The sequence below is a fragment of the Hydra vulgaris genome, chromosome 05 (genome assembly GCF_038396675.1).
Source record: "Hydra vulgaris chromosome 05, alternate assembly HydraT2T_AEP".
Taxonomy (NCBI): domain Eukaryota; kingdom Metazoa; phylum Cnidaria; class Hydrozoa; order Anthoathecata; family Hydridae; genus Hydra; species Hydra vulgaris.
The window spans coordinates 23666327-23682886 of NC_088924.1; the positions used below are offsets into that span (position 1 = coordinate 23666327).

Below are 16560 nucleotides of genomic sequence, written 5' to 3' on the forward strand. Positions count from 1 at the left end.
CAGAATCTGGTTTAATGCAAGATTATATTTTTGAAAAATGGTTAAATGCATTTGTCAAGAAAATAAAACACCTTGAAAAGAAAGTTTTATATGGACATGGAAGATTTGATGGACATGGAAGTCACTTGACTTTTAATGTACCCCAATTAGCGAGGGATTATGGCATTATAATTTTATTTTTACATTATATTTTACATTATATTTTATTTTACATTATATTATATCCCGGCCAGCATGCCCAGATGGGTTGTATCCCGGGATTGCGTGGGCATCCGGGCATGGGCTTGATGTGGGCTTGTCATACAATTTTATATGGGTCCCATTTGGGCAAATTATTAAAATTACGAAACTTATTATTTACTATTATTAGCCCGACATTAACAATGACTTAGGTCTGTGTTATGAATCAGTTAATAATATAATGACCAGTGGAGATGTAGAAATACGTTCTTGCATATTGGATGAAAATGAAATTGATGAAAATTCCAAAAAGATAGATAATAATCTTTCAGATGTATCATTGCAATACGATGTTGAAAGTAAAAGCAAATTATTTAATAGTGAAGAAAGTACGTATGATCTTACTAATGGAAACTTTAACGACAATGAATCCAATTTCAGTTAATATTCTGACAAGTTCGTAGGCAGTAGCGATGATGAAGAGAATGTTTGTAAATGTGATATTCGTGATCAGCTAGCTACGTGGGTAGTTACACATGATATTTCTACTACTGCAGTAACTGCTCTATTCCATATTCTATGGTTGGCAGGTTTAAATGTTCCTAAAGATGAACGCACTTTGATGGAAACACCTAAGAAGGTTTCTAATATCATCGCCAGAGCTGGTGGATCATACTATTATGTTGGAGTAAAAACTGCCTTATTGAGTGCATTATCGCAATTAAATTAATCGACATTATCAGACAATACTGCACTATCTTTAAATATAAATGTTGACGGCATTCCACTCTTTCATAGCTCAAATACGCAACTTTGGCCAATACTCGGGTATGTAAATGAATTACCTAAAAAACAAGTTTTTATTATTGGACTTTATACAGGCAAGACAAAGCCAACATCAGTAGAGGAATATTTAAATGATTTTATTTTAGAAATGAATTCTGTCGGAAGGTTTAGAATACCGTGGAAAACGATATGACATATTTATAAATGCAATAATTTGTGACGCCCCAGCTAGAGCTTTTAATAAATGTATTGAAGGACATTGCGGTTACAATGGCTGTGAACGCTGTTTACAAGAAGGGGTCCATTTGAAATATAGAATGACGTTTTCCGATACAAATTCAACACTACGTACTGATACGGACATTATCATGCAAAAAGATGAAAATCACCATATCGCACTTTCACCGTTAACTGAATTGCCAGTAGGACTTGTTACACAATGTCCTCTTGATTACATGCACCTTGTATGCTTGGGAATAGTTAGGCGGATCATATCTCTATGGATCAAGGGCGATTTAAAAAATAGGTTGTCTGCTAACACAGTTAATAAAATATCTGAAAAAACTTATATCACTTAAAAAATATTTTCCTAAAGAGTTTGCGAGACGTCCTAGATCACTGTATGAGTACCAACAATGGAAGGCAACAGAGTTGCGCCAATTTTTTTTATATACTGGACCTACTATTTTGTTTAAGTTGGTTTCTGATAATGTTTATTGTAATTTCTTACTGTTAAGCGTGTCTATGACATTTTTACTTAATCCAAAGTTGTGTAATAAGTTTTTTGATTATGTTAAAAACCTGCTAATAACTTTTGTGAAAAACTTTGAAATTATATATGAGTCGCATGAACTTGTATATAATATAGTCGCATGAACTTGTATATAATATAGTCGCATGAACTTGTATAATGTGCATTCAATTATTCATGTAGTAAATGACTGTAGGAAGTATGGCAGTTTGGATAATGTGGCAGCATTTCCTTTTGAAAATTATTTAGGGCAATTGAAAAAACTGGTTAGACGCCCACAAAATCCTATTAGCCAAATACTTCGTCGATGTGCTGAAAAAGAAAGATGTTGTAAAATTGAAGAAAACAAGGAAATTTGTAAACATTTACATCAGCACTACTTAGGTCCATTGCCTGAAAATCTTCCACGAAATATTTACGAACAGTATGGCCAATATAAAGGAGCTAGTTTGTTTATTATGGTTTCACTTGGAAATAATTGTTTTAAAATTCATGAAGACATTGTTCTTGTGCGAAATATATTGAAGTCATCAAATTATAATACAGTAATTGTATATAAAAACTTTTTGGAAGCTGTCCCCTTTTTACATATCCTTTGTCGTCATCAAGTTTAGGAATTTATAAAGTGAGAAGATTATCAAAGAAACTAAGTTATATATCTATAAATTTTTATTAACTAATAAACTTTGCAACAACATAATTGGTACAGCTGTGTGAATTGAACTAAACTTTTTTAGTAGGAAATGTTTGCAGTTGTTGAATTCATAACTTACGGAACAGTAGACATCATTCCAGTTGAATGGTTTACTTCTGCAGAAGAAGATGAGTGTTTCTGGCCCGACACTGAGGCAAAACATGAGGTTTTGAAGTTAGTGCAGACCAGTGCTAATCCCAATAAGAATTGGAATTAGTACAAAATTAGAACACTTGGAAAAGCAGGTTTACATAACTGAATGTAGTAATATTGTATATATAGTTTATTAATGAAATGTGTAATACAGAATAATTTTTCGAAGTGATACAAATTTTTGTACGTATTTATAAATTGCAGTTAAATTACTTATAATAATATAAATATAAATTTTTATAGAAATGAAACGCATGCATGGTATACTTTACAATAATTTTAGTTACGTATCAGAGAGCGGTGGAAAAATGAAAAGTAGCTGAATATTCGTCTGATTTGCAGACAGATCGAGAAGAAGATGGTAAAAGACGTAAAAGGTATATTTCTGCATTCATATTATATAAAAGAAATCTTGTGATGTATTTCACATAAAATTTACAATTTAACTAATTGAAGTAATATATTACAGAGCAAACAATGATAAATTCAGAGTCTAAACTAAATTGATTTACTATTTGAAAATTTATTTCTTATGTGCTGTATAGTATAATACCTACAAACGTGTTACTACCATAGGCCAGTGGTAAAGGTTAATGTAATTATATATTGCAATTCGCATGGTATCGAGACAGTCGGCATGTTTCAAGTGTCATATAAATTATATATTAGAGCTATTATAAAATAACTGACAACGCAAACGAGTTAGTAAAACTATAGCAGAATTGATTTGATCACTAAACTAGCTTTGTATCAAGTTTCTGTACCGTCTCATTTTTTCACAAACAATTTGTACTTTTTAGAAAAATTATTGCACCGGCAGATGATACTAACAGTGATAGTGATACAAGTTCAAAAATGACATCAAAAAAACAGAAGAAATGTCATAAATTATCTGACCGGCAAACTAAATTTTTACCTCCAGCACCCCCCACTGAAATTAGTAAGACAATATCTGCTGCTGAATTATCCGTGCAGCCACACCAAACCTCACAAGGTCAGTTTTGTTAATTAAATTTCTCATAACAATTAAATAATAATTAAATTTCTCATAAGAGTGTACATAAAATCTGCATTGTTGAAGTTACGGAATAATAATTAATATATTGATGTAACATTTTACCTTGGCATAATTTGGAATTTTGGCTAATCCAGACATTTATAACTTAATTATACTATATATATATATATGTATATATATATATATATAGTATAATTGTGTGTATATATATATATATATATATATATATATATATACACATATTATTGAATATGCAAAAAAGACGTAATATGCTAACGAAAACAAGATAATGGCTTTTTCAACGACTACTTTTTAATTCAAGGTCATCCAAAAGGTAATATTTATAACCAAACTTTGAAATGATTATTATCGATCTGGTGTGGTGATGACACTAAAAGAAATAATTATTTCTGTGTTAAACTACATTACATTAATCTAACACTTAAATAGTTTTACTTCACTGAAATTTAAAATTTTCTAGACTACCTCTTTAAGCGTGTTACCATTTATGAAATTATTGTTTACAATTTGATAACAGCCGTTATATGCATTATAGTTAATTAGTTATATTGTTAGAAAAAGTTAGTATATTCTTTAGGATGCATTGCAATGGACACACGTTCAGAGAATGGAAATGAACGAACTGAAGTAGGAGACACAGTTTCAGAAAATGCAAATAAACAAACTGAATCAGAGGAATCAGTTTTATCGCAGCAAAGTGAACATGTTAAGTGTATGTTTATTTTACGGTTTTGATTACATTTTATTTTTACTAATGCCTAAAAAAGTAATTGTTATGGCATACAACTTTAATGTTGAGATGCACAGTTTTGACTATATAATATTATTTTTTATGAACAGCTTCTGGTGATGTATTGCGAAGAATAGTTCATGCAGACCAAACTACACCGGCGGGGCACCAAAAGAATATACTAACCCGGAAGCGTCAGAACATTGTTCAATGTTAGCATTTAAATTTTTGTTTTGTTTTTCCATTTAGCAGTGTATCTATATGTAAGACAAAGTTTACAAACTCATTACTATTATGCTTTTTTTTCAAATAAAGCAGCAAAATCGGCAACTACTGACTCCTTAATATTACGAATTTTAACGTCAATGGAGGAGATAAAGCAAACTCAAAAGGAAATTCAGGAGACTCAACGCATTCAGACCAACATGCTGCAAATTTTGCTGCAACATTACAACAAGAGTGCAGATAAGACAGAGCTTCCCGATGATGTAGTCTTTCCAATGCAATCAATGGATAACTTTCAAGAAATAGAAGAATTCTGAAAAATAATGACTTTGCTAATGCATTAGTAAGTTAAGAAATTTTTTTTAAATATTATAAAAAAAATGCTTGAAATTTTTTGCATTAAATCAATTCTGAATATAGTTAATATTAAAATTTGTCCATCCAATGTATTGAAAGGATGGTTTACAGTTATCGCTAGTTAGGTAGATTTTGTTTATAATTAAAAATTTGTTTGTTTTTTTTTACATAAAAAATATTGCCCAATATATTTCATATTGTGCATAAATTGGCTATTTGAGTGATTTGGGTGGGCGTGATATTTGGGAAACAACAAAAAGGATTATGAAATTCCTCATGGTAAAAAACTTGGCTATCTTGTTTAACATGCAGGGAACTAAAGGCAAAAGATCGTCCAGCACATCAGAAATTTTCACCGTCATTTACAGTGAGTTGAGGTTTTTAAACATAAATGTAGTTATACTTGCGTCTAACTAATGTTACATTCTTTAGCTTTGTTATTGAATTAGAGTATCAGTTAAATGTCAGAATTTGAATACTTATTTTACACTTTAAATAAATAATAACTGCCATAGTTAATATTCATATAACAAAATGAAAACATTACATTCATGTTCAACAACCAAATAATGAAAATAATAATTTATTTTTATTATTTGGTTGTTGAACATGAATGTAATATTTTCATTTTATTACTAATTTTTGCTGTTTACATTTTAATTATTTGTTTTATTATTAATGTTAGAAGCCATCAAGAAAAGAGCTTGCACAAGGAACTGTAACCGAAAAATAGTTGAACGACAAGTGGGAAAATGGTTGGGAGGTGTCAGAGACCGGAACGGTGGTCGCACAGAAAGAGATAAGAGAGAAAAACAAAAGAAAACAAATAGTGTTGATGCAGATTAGCACTTGATCTTATTACGTGCACATGCAGATATATACTATCATTTCGTTTTATTGTTCGATGTTCATTATGAACAATTAATAAGCTTTCTTTACGAGTAATAGATACAAACTGTATTGAGCATTAAAGTGACAGTCCAGCTAATTTTAAGTTGAGTGTCATTTTATTAGAATTGTGTCTATAAAATTATTTTGATTATCTGTTATTTTTTTTTCTGAAGTTATATTTTTAAGGAACTACTTTGTTGAAAATTGCAAATTATAAATAAATCTGTAGCCAACGAGTGCACAACAATAGCTAATATTCTAAGCTGTGATGACAATAACACGTGCAAAGACGAAAACGGACCAATGCATGTTGCATAGCAAAGCATTTACGCTGTCCTATACTTAATATTCTGATTTAGTGACGTCACTAAACCAGAATATTAATTAGATTTACGTTAGAAAAATACATTTTTTCACTTACGATCAGTTAATGAACAAAAAATGAGTTTCCAATAATGCTTATTAAAGCGAACACTATAAAATAACATCATCTTGAAATTGGCTGGACTGTTACTTTAAATATACAGTCTTATTTCATTATTTTTGGTGCTTCAATGTACTTGCTGCATTGTACGTATTTATAGTTTTATCATGTTTTCAATAACTTTATAAAGTCATCGATAAGTATCCACGATGCCATTATTGAGCTGTAAAATATTATATATAAGGGTATGTGTTTGATTCTGTAAATTCATAAACAAAGTCAATAGTACAACATTATTTATGTACTCGTGTAATTAACAACTTTCGTTTTTAGAGTCCTTGTTAGTTGTAATATTTCTGGATTTTATGCATAATCTAGCAGTAATATATTGTTATATATGATGCAAACTTGATTTAGTATATTGTGGTGCTAAATGCATTCGAGTTTTTTGAGTTTACTATTTGGTGAACAAATATTATGCTTTCTATTAAACTTGCAGTCTTATTTCATTATTTATGGTGCTTCGATGTGAAGCGCTCATTGGAAAAAGTACTTAAGTCACAAAATTAATGTTTTGAGAAAATTTGGTTTGATCAGAGATATAACACTTTAAAACAAGGATTTAAAATGGCTGATCAAATCTTGATAAAAAATTCTGATTAAAATGGCTGATCTTAAGTCACAAAGTTTATGTTTTGAGAAAATCTACTTTGATCAGCCATCTTAAATCCTTGTTTTAAATTGTTATATCTCTGATCAAACTAAATTTTCTCAAAACATTAATTTTGTGACTTGAGTACTTTTTCCACTGAGCCCTTCATTTATTTGCTGCATTGTACACAATTACAGTTTTATCTTGCTTTCAGTAACTTTGTAATGTCATCGAGAAGTATCCACGATGCCATTATTGAGTAATAAAAAACTTTAAAATATGTGTTTAATTAAAAGGGTCAAAATTTTTTTATGTACTCGTGTGATTAACCAGTTTTATTTTTAGGATACATGTCATATTTCTGGATCTTCTGTATAATCTAGCAAGAATATAATGTTTATATGAAGCAAACTTGGTTGAGTAAATGCATAAAAAAACTATTTAGTCAAATTATTTACTGTTTTCCCACTATAAATGCTTTATTTCAAAATGTAACAGTACAACACAAGTTTTGCTTCTGCAATTGTATTACCTGCATATATATTGTTATAACATACAGCTAACTTTAATGACTTGTTCTGCCTGTAAGCATTATGTATCACCTCGTATTACTAATATGATGCTTATTTTCCTATGGTGGCTATAGCTGTATACATACGTATATGCAATGTGATCTTGTTAAATAAACTTGTAACTTAATGACTATCACAATCTAATGTAATAATTATAAAATTTTGATATATAATATGCTATATAAGCTATCCTAAACTCGTACAAAGTTTTCAAAAAACTATATAGGCCCCACTTAGGTTGCCCACTGGGGCAGCCCATATCGGGCCCATCTGCGCCCCGCGGACACTTTTGCATGGGCCCCAGATAGGCATCCCATGTGGGGCCCATGTACAAGCCCAAAAAGGACCCATATAGGTCCCATATAGAATGCTGGCAGGGATATTTATATTTTACATTATATTTACCGCCACATACGTCGCATGCTCTTCAACTGCCAGACGTTGGTGAATTTGCTTCTTTAAAAAAAGGACTTTAAAAATATATTGAATACATGGGAACGTGAGTCACATCTTATAAATTGTAGATAAAGCTAATCTTCAAGTCTTTTAAAGAAACTTGTAGAAGTTTTAATTAAATCTAACTACATAATAAGCGGTTTTAAAGGATCTGGTATTTACCCAGTGAACCCAACCATTCTGGATACCAAAATATTTTTCAATCAAACCCAACATTTCAACCCAAACAAATCCTGAAATAGGAATTTCTCAAGCTCAGGAAACTAATCAATCGAATAAAATTGGAATCGTCATGAAATCTTCTATCAATTTAGACTGTTTAAATTCACCAGACCCATCACCTAGGACCACACTACCACTTGATCAACCTGAAGATGTGAGTACGGCTTTGAAAAATTCTGAGACAAAGAAACGAAGGGTACAAGGGAGTTGTGAAGAAATTCTTACTGCTGATAAAGTACTAAAAAGGTTAAAGAAGAGCAGGTAAAAAGAAATGAGAAAAAGAAAAAAGAAGTACTAAAACTATTAGGTTAATACTAAAAAAGGCATATACTATAAAGCTAAAAATCCTACCGACAGTTTAAGATCTTAACATTAAACAGGAGAAAAATTTGTCAAAGAAACGATCTTAGAAAAGTTTTTGTTCCTAATTTTAATGGAACGTTTTTTAAATTTTTTTAATGAATAATAATATTATCAAACAAAGTTTCAGTACAACATTTTTATTGCATCTAATTTTTTATTTCTATTATACCTAAAATCAACCTAAGTTGGGTAAATTCGGTATAACAGCACTTAAAAGCATGTTTTACTTAAAAAATCATTTATTATACCTAAACTACCCCATCCCACAGTGGGCCAGAATTTATTTTCCATGGCCAAAAGTCCCTAAAAAGTTAATTCTTCTAAAATTTTTAATTAAAAAAGCTTTTAACTATTTTTATTTTAAAGAAACCTATTTAGTACTTATAAAAATATATGTTTTAGTTATATATTTGTATTCAATTTAAAATGTCTTAGAACTGTTGGTATTTTATAGGTGTTTTTCTAAATTTCCTATCTTCCTTTTTTTAAATGTCACTCGAAGTTTGTATGATTTTCTGATTTTTGCATTTACGAAACGGCAGTTATTGTTCAAAAAAAAACCCAGCTGCGACCATGTGTTCTTTAAAAATTAAATATTTAAAAACTCGACTCCAACCAAATGCCGTTCTCTTGAGCTTGGAATAAATGATATTTAGGAAGTAAAAAGGTTGTTTAATACTATTAAATAAAATCAGCTGTTACTAGCGATAATTTAGACTTAAAATCGATTTTGAAATTTCAAGATTTTAGACTAATTCTTACTTAAGAATGCATTGTGACGTGAAAAAATTTATTTGTCTCGAAACTTAAAGTTTATATGTTATTGAAAACTAATTAGTTGATAATTGCAGCAATTTGATTAAAAAATCGTAAGGTTAAAAATTTTAAAAAGTCTTAAGCATAAAAAATTACACTATAAGAAAATTGAAGTTAGGCACTTGCATTTACTGTAAATGTTAAAAAATAATTAAACTATTAGTCACTGACATCCTGCATATAGACTTCTAGTGAACTATATTTTATATTGTTAATATTAAATAAATATTTAAAACTGAGAATTTATTTTTTATAGCTCAAGGTTAAAAGTTTATTCCTATTTTACAAATTAGTGCACAAAACAATTTCGTTTAAATCAAAAGGTAAAAATAATATAAGCAAAAATTTAGTCACTAAATTCAAAGTCAGCATAGTAATAAAGTGACAAACCAGTGTTTTCATTTTCAGATGATTCGATAATGACATTGTGCTCATTTAAATTTCTTATTTCACTTATGTTTATTGGTTTTAGTTCCTCTTTTCTATCATCAAAAACATCATCATCATCCAACTCATTATATTCTTCATCTACATATATATCAATATTAGCATCATTTGTATTTTCCTTTTCAGTTTCTTAAAAAAGAAAATCAACTGCATCACCTTCAAGATGCATTTTTTTATGTTTACATTTTGATCTTGCATAGTTAAGAGATGAATGAATTGGGTCACTCGAAAGCATTATATAATTGAATTGGTCCGTCATAGTAGCTTTTCAATCAAATTTACGAGTGAGTTGTTAGCGAATTATTTTATTATCTTTATTCCGAGATTCAATTGCTTCTTTAGAATTACTCCAATTGGTAGCATAAATCAAGATATTGCCAGACTGCTATGAATGAGTAGTTTGTGTACTGAGGCCAAATATATATAAGACATATTTATAAATAAATTTTTTCACGGCACAATGCATTGTAAAGTAAGAATTAAATTAGTCTAAAATCTTGAAATTTCAAAATCGATTTTAAGTCTAAATTATCGCTAGTCGCAGCTGATTTTATTTAATAGTATTAAACAACCTTTTTACTTCCTAAATATCATTAATTCCAAGTTCAAGAGAGCGGCATTTGGTTGGAACCGAATTTTTAAATATTTAATTTTTATGTATTTATTGTGATATGATTTTCTTTTTGTTTTCTTTTTTGAAAACATTAAAATAGTTAAAAAAAGTTTATTTTTAACAATTACGGTTCGATGTGTTTAATTAAATTAAAAAAAACAAAAAAAAACTAAATTACTTAAACAAATATGTTTTCTTTAAATCGGTGTATTTATTAAAGCAAAAAAAGTCGTCAGTTTTGAACTAAAAAATATATCATAAAGAATACATGGTCGCAGCTGTGTTTTTTTTTAACAATAACTGCCGTTTAGTAAATGCGAAAATCAGAAATTCAAACATCCTTCGAGTGGCATTTAAAAAAAGAAAAATGAGGAAATGTAGAAAAACACCTATAAAATATCAACAGTTCTAAGACATATTATGAATAAATCAAATACAAATATATAACTAAAACATATACTTTTTATAAGCACTAAGTTAATAAGTTTATTTAAAATAAAAGTAGTCCAAAGCTTTTTTAATTGAAAAAAGCTATGTAGATTTTAAGGATAAGTATTTTTGAAAAACAAAAAAAAATTAGCGAAAATTTGACAATTTTAAAGCCATTATGAATGGTTCTAGCAAACTTCCCTTTATCGATAGTAATTAAACGGATACATTTTTGAGTAGAGTTAAGCATCTATGTTTTAATAATAAATAAAAAGTTTAGAAGATTTGACTTTTTTGGGACTATTGGCTGCGGAAAAAAAATTCTGGCCCACTGTGCATCCATGGGATATTTTGAGTATATTATAACTAACGGCTTCAATTTTTTTACTAATAAGCTCATGACCGCCAATCTTATACAAAACTATTTTAGTAGGTCATAATGTAAAGATAAAAAAAAATAGATTCCATATTTTGTCACAGGAAATTAAATAGCATAACTTAAAATTTGCAATTAGGAACTTTTTATATCCAAATTACCGCAACACAACCTAATGTGTTTTAAAAGTTATAACCAGATCGCAACACCTTACGCAAATTAAAATTCTTACCTCACTTATTATTAGAAAATAAAATTACTAAAACTCACTATAATATTCGTCATATTTGTTAAACACTAAATGCAAACATTAACTAAACTCCTTTACTTTAAATTTACATGCTAGAAAATAAAAATCATATCTTACGTGATATTTCAAAATACGGATAGGTAATTAAATTAAACAACATGCGTTTTTTTATTATTCAGATAGTCACGCCGAATCATGAAAATGACACTTGCTTGCAGTACCGCCAATAGAAGGAACACGCGCACTCGTAACCGACCAATAATTTATTATTTAAAGACAAGAAATTGACGACAAGATGTTTATAATTATATAGCATAATGATATTTATATAGTATAATGATATACTTTAAATTAATATATCGCCCCTGTATTACCTTGTTCAATTTACAAATGTAATAAATAAAATGATTTTATCTAATTTATAAAATAAATACAATATATATATATATATATATATATATATATATATATATATATATATATATATATATATATATATATATATATATATATATATATATATATATATATATATATATATATATAAATATATGTATATATACAAAGAAATAGATTGTTCTACCTGGCATAATTTATTACATAGAACATTGTATTTATTTATATAAAATTTTTTTTTGTATTTATTTTAAACATTAGATAGAACATTTTATTTACTACATTTGTAAATAGAACAAGATAACGGGTGATGCGGAAGTTATCCGACAAATCCTAATTTCATTATTTGAGCATAATAATTAGTTTTTGTGGTTTTATGCGTAGGCATAAACATTCTATAAAATATAAACTTTACTATTTAAAACACAATTATTTAAAATGAGGTTAAATGCAGCTGAACGAGAATCTTTTCGAAAGCGACTAAAAATGTTTTTTGTAAATAAACCTAATATATAAAAAAAAAAAAAAATCGTGAATCATTTTGAAAAGGAAGGATTTGCTCGAAGTACAATATATGACGACCTAAAAAGACTTGAAACTGTTCAATCGTTCTCTGATAGAAAGCACTCTGGTCGTCCGACATACTAGACTAGAGAAAAGAAAGCCGAACTAACGAGACTTGTCAACAATCTAAAAGGGGTCAGTCAGAGAAAAATAGGTATTAAATTTGGTGTAAATCAATCGACAATTGGTCTTCAGTCAAAAAAAATGAATATTAAATATAGAAAACGTAAAAAGACTCCAAAATACAATATAGAACAACAAATAAAGGCAAAGAATAGAAGCAGGAAACTAGTTAATCAACTCTATAACACAAAATCGCTTCTAGTCATCGATGGCGAAAAATAGTTTTGTTTTGCAGGGGACAACATGCCTGGAAATTATGGATACTACACAAACAACAAAAAGACATGCCCAGAAAGTGTTCGTTTTATAGAAAAAGAGAAATTTCCAAAAAAATTATTAATGTGGATAGCCATATGTGACCGTGGTATGTCCGAGCCATTGTTTCGCACTTCCAAGGCTGTAGTAATCAATTCATCAATCTATATTAATGAATGTTTAAAAAAACGACTTCTTCCATTTATTCACAAGTACCATGGGGACTTTAACTATTTATTTTGGCCAGATTTAGAAAGTTCTCATTATTCTAAAGATTCTCTAAATTAGATGGACCAATATGTCTATTACGTTGATAAAGAATCCAATCCCCCAAATGTGCCTCAAGCACGACAAATTGAAAATTTTTGGGGACATTTGGCACAGAAGGTTTACAAAGGAGATTGGCAAGCTTCAACAGAGCAAGTTTTGATTGATTGCACTAACTTAAAACTACAAGAAATTAATTTAAACTTTTTACAGTCGCATATGAAAAGCGTCAGAGCAAAATTGAGATCAATTGCAGATGGTGGTGTTTTTTCATATAAAAAATAATATATTTTTATTAAAAGATAAATGCTTTATTTAAAAAAGATATAATAGCAGTTTGTTTTTTTATTTATAAATAAGTTATTGATGTTTTTATTTTGTCCGATAACTTCCGCATTACCCGTTAATACTGAGGGGACGATATTTCTTATTACGTTATCCAATAACAGTAATGTTTTTATATATTTCATTATATATACAGTTTTGGTAGAATAAAAGATGAAGACAAATGAATCATTTTCGTTGAAATTTTCTATTAGCCTCTATCGAATTACTACATTAATAGAGTTATACAAGTCAGGTATATTTGACACAGCTTTAATTATTATATACACATCCTTTTTTTAGGAAATGCGACAAACACTCATTAGAAGTCTGGACAGCACGACTTTTATAATTATTCATATTTTGTAGATATTTTATTCCTATTTTCATTCATCTTTAACTTTTGGATTTTTTCCTTTAAAATTATAATGAAAAGTTTTTCAGCATGGTTTTGATAATTAGTTGAATAAGCATTTTTATTTTAAAATAATATATGTTATTAAGTTGTCGATTTACATTAAAGTTTTTGAAAATTTCTTTATAGTTTCAGTTATGATCGAATAAAAGATGAAGACAAATGGGATAGTATAGGTGGAATTTTTCCATCCACATTATTTAGTTATTTAGTAATTTCGCACCTTAAAAACTACTAAACAACAGACCATCTTTATTGATTGTATTTTTTTAGATTTTCTAGTTAAACAAGCTAACACTTCTTTATTTGTTATTTTTTTAATTATTTTATAAATAAGCATCTTTATGCTTAGGCAACAAGTTAAATTATTTAAACTATAATGTTCTGCTACAATAGTTAAATTAGGAAGAGTTATTTTTTAAAATCTGCGCTCAAGTAAAATTAAAAATTTAAAATTAAGAATTTTTAAATTTTTAGTTTAACACATATTTCTTGAAAAAATAATTCCACTACTTTAACTATGTAATCTTTAAAGCAAAAATAACTCAATTTAACATCTAACAAAAATATAAAACTCTACTATTAACTAAAACCCAGTTTCTGAATATAATACTAAAAATTCTAAGTTCTAATACTAAGTTCTAATACTTAAAAGTTCTAATACTTAAAAGTTCTAATACTTAAAAATTCTAATACTAAGTTCTCACTAAAACCGGCTAATTGTACCAAGTGCCAAGTAAAAATCTTATTATTTCTACTAATTTCCGACTAAAACCTGCTTATACTACTAGGTTCCATGCGAGTACTCGTCAGGAATTTAGTATTACTGTTAGTTTTCCTAATACGACATACTAAGGGGTCATCCTTAAATGATGTCAGTATTTTTTCTCAATTTTTAAACTCCCCCTCCCCCCTTTGTCAAATTGTCAATTTTTGGACAACCCTCCGTTATATATGATGTCAGTTTTTGTACTTCCCCCCTAAAAAACGATAAAAATGCTTAAAAACCATTGATTTTTTTTCTGACTTAATTATACATTTATATAATAATAGATCTCATCAAATTATATCATATAATAGTCGATATCTCATTAAATAATCAACTAAGCAAATAGTATTGTATATCTTTAAAATAATCTTCCCATGGTTTGTTGAAGAGATCATCGATTTAAACAATAGGTAGTGAATGCTCTCCGCGCTCTAAACGGATATTGTATTCTTAAGGTACAATCAAATTCGTTGCGTCAACTTCATTTTCATCAAACCAATCAGTAGTTTCCGAACTCTTCTGCAAGGCGATGACTGCCAAAAATTCTGTCTGACACTTGGCAGCGATACGAACAGGTTGAGCCCTTTTGATTAGTGGGAGTGTTATAGTAGAAGAATGGATAGAAGCGTGCTTTTTCAACATAGCTTGAGAGGCAAAGTAGATATTACACTTTTTACAGATTCTATCAGCTAGGCTAGACTGATTTGGTAGACAAAACACATCATACGGCAAAATTGAAAATCCTTTGGCAGTACGAGGAAGAATACTTACAATGTTTGATGCGATGAGCATAAAGACGGAAGATGGAAACAATTCTTTTGCTCCTTCTGAGACATCTACTGCTTTGAGCCCGCCTCTCGTTTGGTTGACAGGGACAGGTGGCGGAAGAAATCTTGCTCTAATTAGAGTAAAGTAAGAGCTTCTAATAGTCCAACAACAAGAACGATTTTCACATTTCATAATTTGAGTAAAATATTGACTTGAACGAAGATGATCGGCAATCCAACGTTGATCTTGTAATAAAAGGCTCCTTGACTCAAGCTCTGATTTGTCTGGATCAATATTTTTTTCTTTTTTTTTTTTTTTTTTTCTTCTTTTTTAAAATTTCTTAAATTTTTATCTTTTTCTTCTTTTTCTTTTTTTTTTTTTTTTAAATTAAGGTTTTACAATAAATTGTGTAGGCATAAACTGCCTGTCAACCTAATTATATAATACTTGACAATTACAGAGTTTGTATAACTAATAGAAAATAAAATGTGGATTAGTCATAGACAAGCCATTCATTTTTTAGATGATTGTCTAGAAGCAGTTTAAACGTTTTTAAAGATAACGCTGATACAATGTGATTAGGAAGAGAGTTCCATTTATTTATTATTCTTAGAGAAAAAAAATTCATACGTAAATTTAATCGCGATTATACTCTACAATATTTGGATAACCGTCAATTTTTTGATCAGACCAATTATCAGCCAAAGCCTGTCCAGCACAACCAAAGTTCTAAATTTTCGTTTATTGTCCTGCCTGATTTAAAAAGATATGTTGGTTATTATAGGTTAAAAATTATATTATTATTTTTACAAATTAACTTTTGTCAATGTAATTACCTTAAGAATCAAGATGAATTCCGTAATGTTCGTGCGGAAAAATCACCACAAATAATTCTTTACTTAGAGGTGCTATTCGTCGCTCAGCTGTTTTGAATGCACTGCGGCCTGGAGCGTTCGTCATGATGAAAAGAGCGTCAAGGTTATTCTTCAAAAAATGGTGAATCCCGATTTCAATTACTTTCTGGTATTTGGGATTTTCGTCGGATCCTCCATCAACGCTAAACACAACGATAGGCTTAACCATATTAGTTTGAGGATCTCTGGAAATAAAGTCGAATTCTTTGATATCCAAGAACCGCTGAAAGTCTAATCCATAAGCGAAGGCAGTCGAGGAGCGTTACCCGGTACTCCAAATGCATTAACAACGGCGCCTGTTTTTTGGCTACTGTGATTCCAATTGGCACTCTACCCTTG

The 16560-nt window shown here is 29.1% G+C and overlaps 1 protein-coding gene across 2 annotated transcripts; it reads left to right on the top strand.

Moving 5' to 3' along the window:
* The first annotated feature begins 2837 nt into the window (after positions 1-2837).
* Positions 2838-5880, top strand: LOC136080015 (uncharacterized). 2 transcript variants are annotated; one of them, XM_065796653.1, is made up of 6 exons: positions 2838-2941; positions 3365-3558; positions 4181-4315; positions 4444-4545; positions 4649-5282; positions 5601-5880. In XM_065796653.1, exons 2-5 carry the CDS (start codon positions 3420-3422, stop codon positions 4873-4875), a joined length of 603 nt encoding a protein of 200 aa, XP_065652725.1. In that variant the 5' UTR covers positions 2838-2941; positions 3365-3419; the 3' UTR covers positions 4876-5282; positions 5601-5880. The 2 variants fall into 2 exon arrangements, with proteins under 2 accessions (XP_065652725.1, XP_065652726.1); XM_065796654.1 differs by lacking the exon at positions 4444-4545.
* Positions 5881-16560: the final 10680 nt, after the last annotated feature.

Coding starts and splice junctions, on each gene's coding strand:
- LOC136080015 (XM_065796653.1), top strand. CDS start 3,420: ATGACATCAAAAAAACAGAAGAAATGTCATAAATTATCTGACCGGCAA. Junction 3,559..4,180: donor GCCACACCAAACCTCACAAG/GTCAGTTTTGTT, acceptor TATATTCTTTAG/GATGCATTGCAATGGACACA. Junction 4,316..4,443: donor GCAAAGTGAACATGTTAAGT/GTATGTTTATTT, acceptor TTTTATGAACAG/CTTCTGGTGATGTATTGCGA.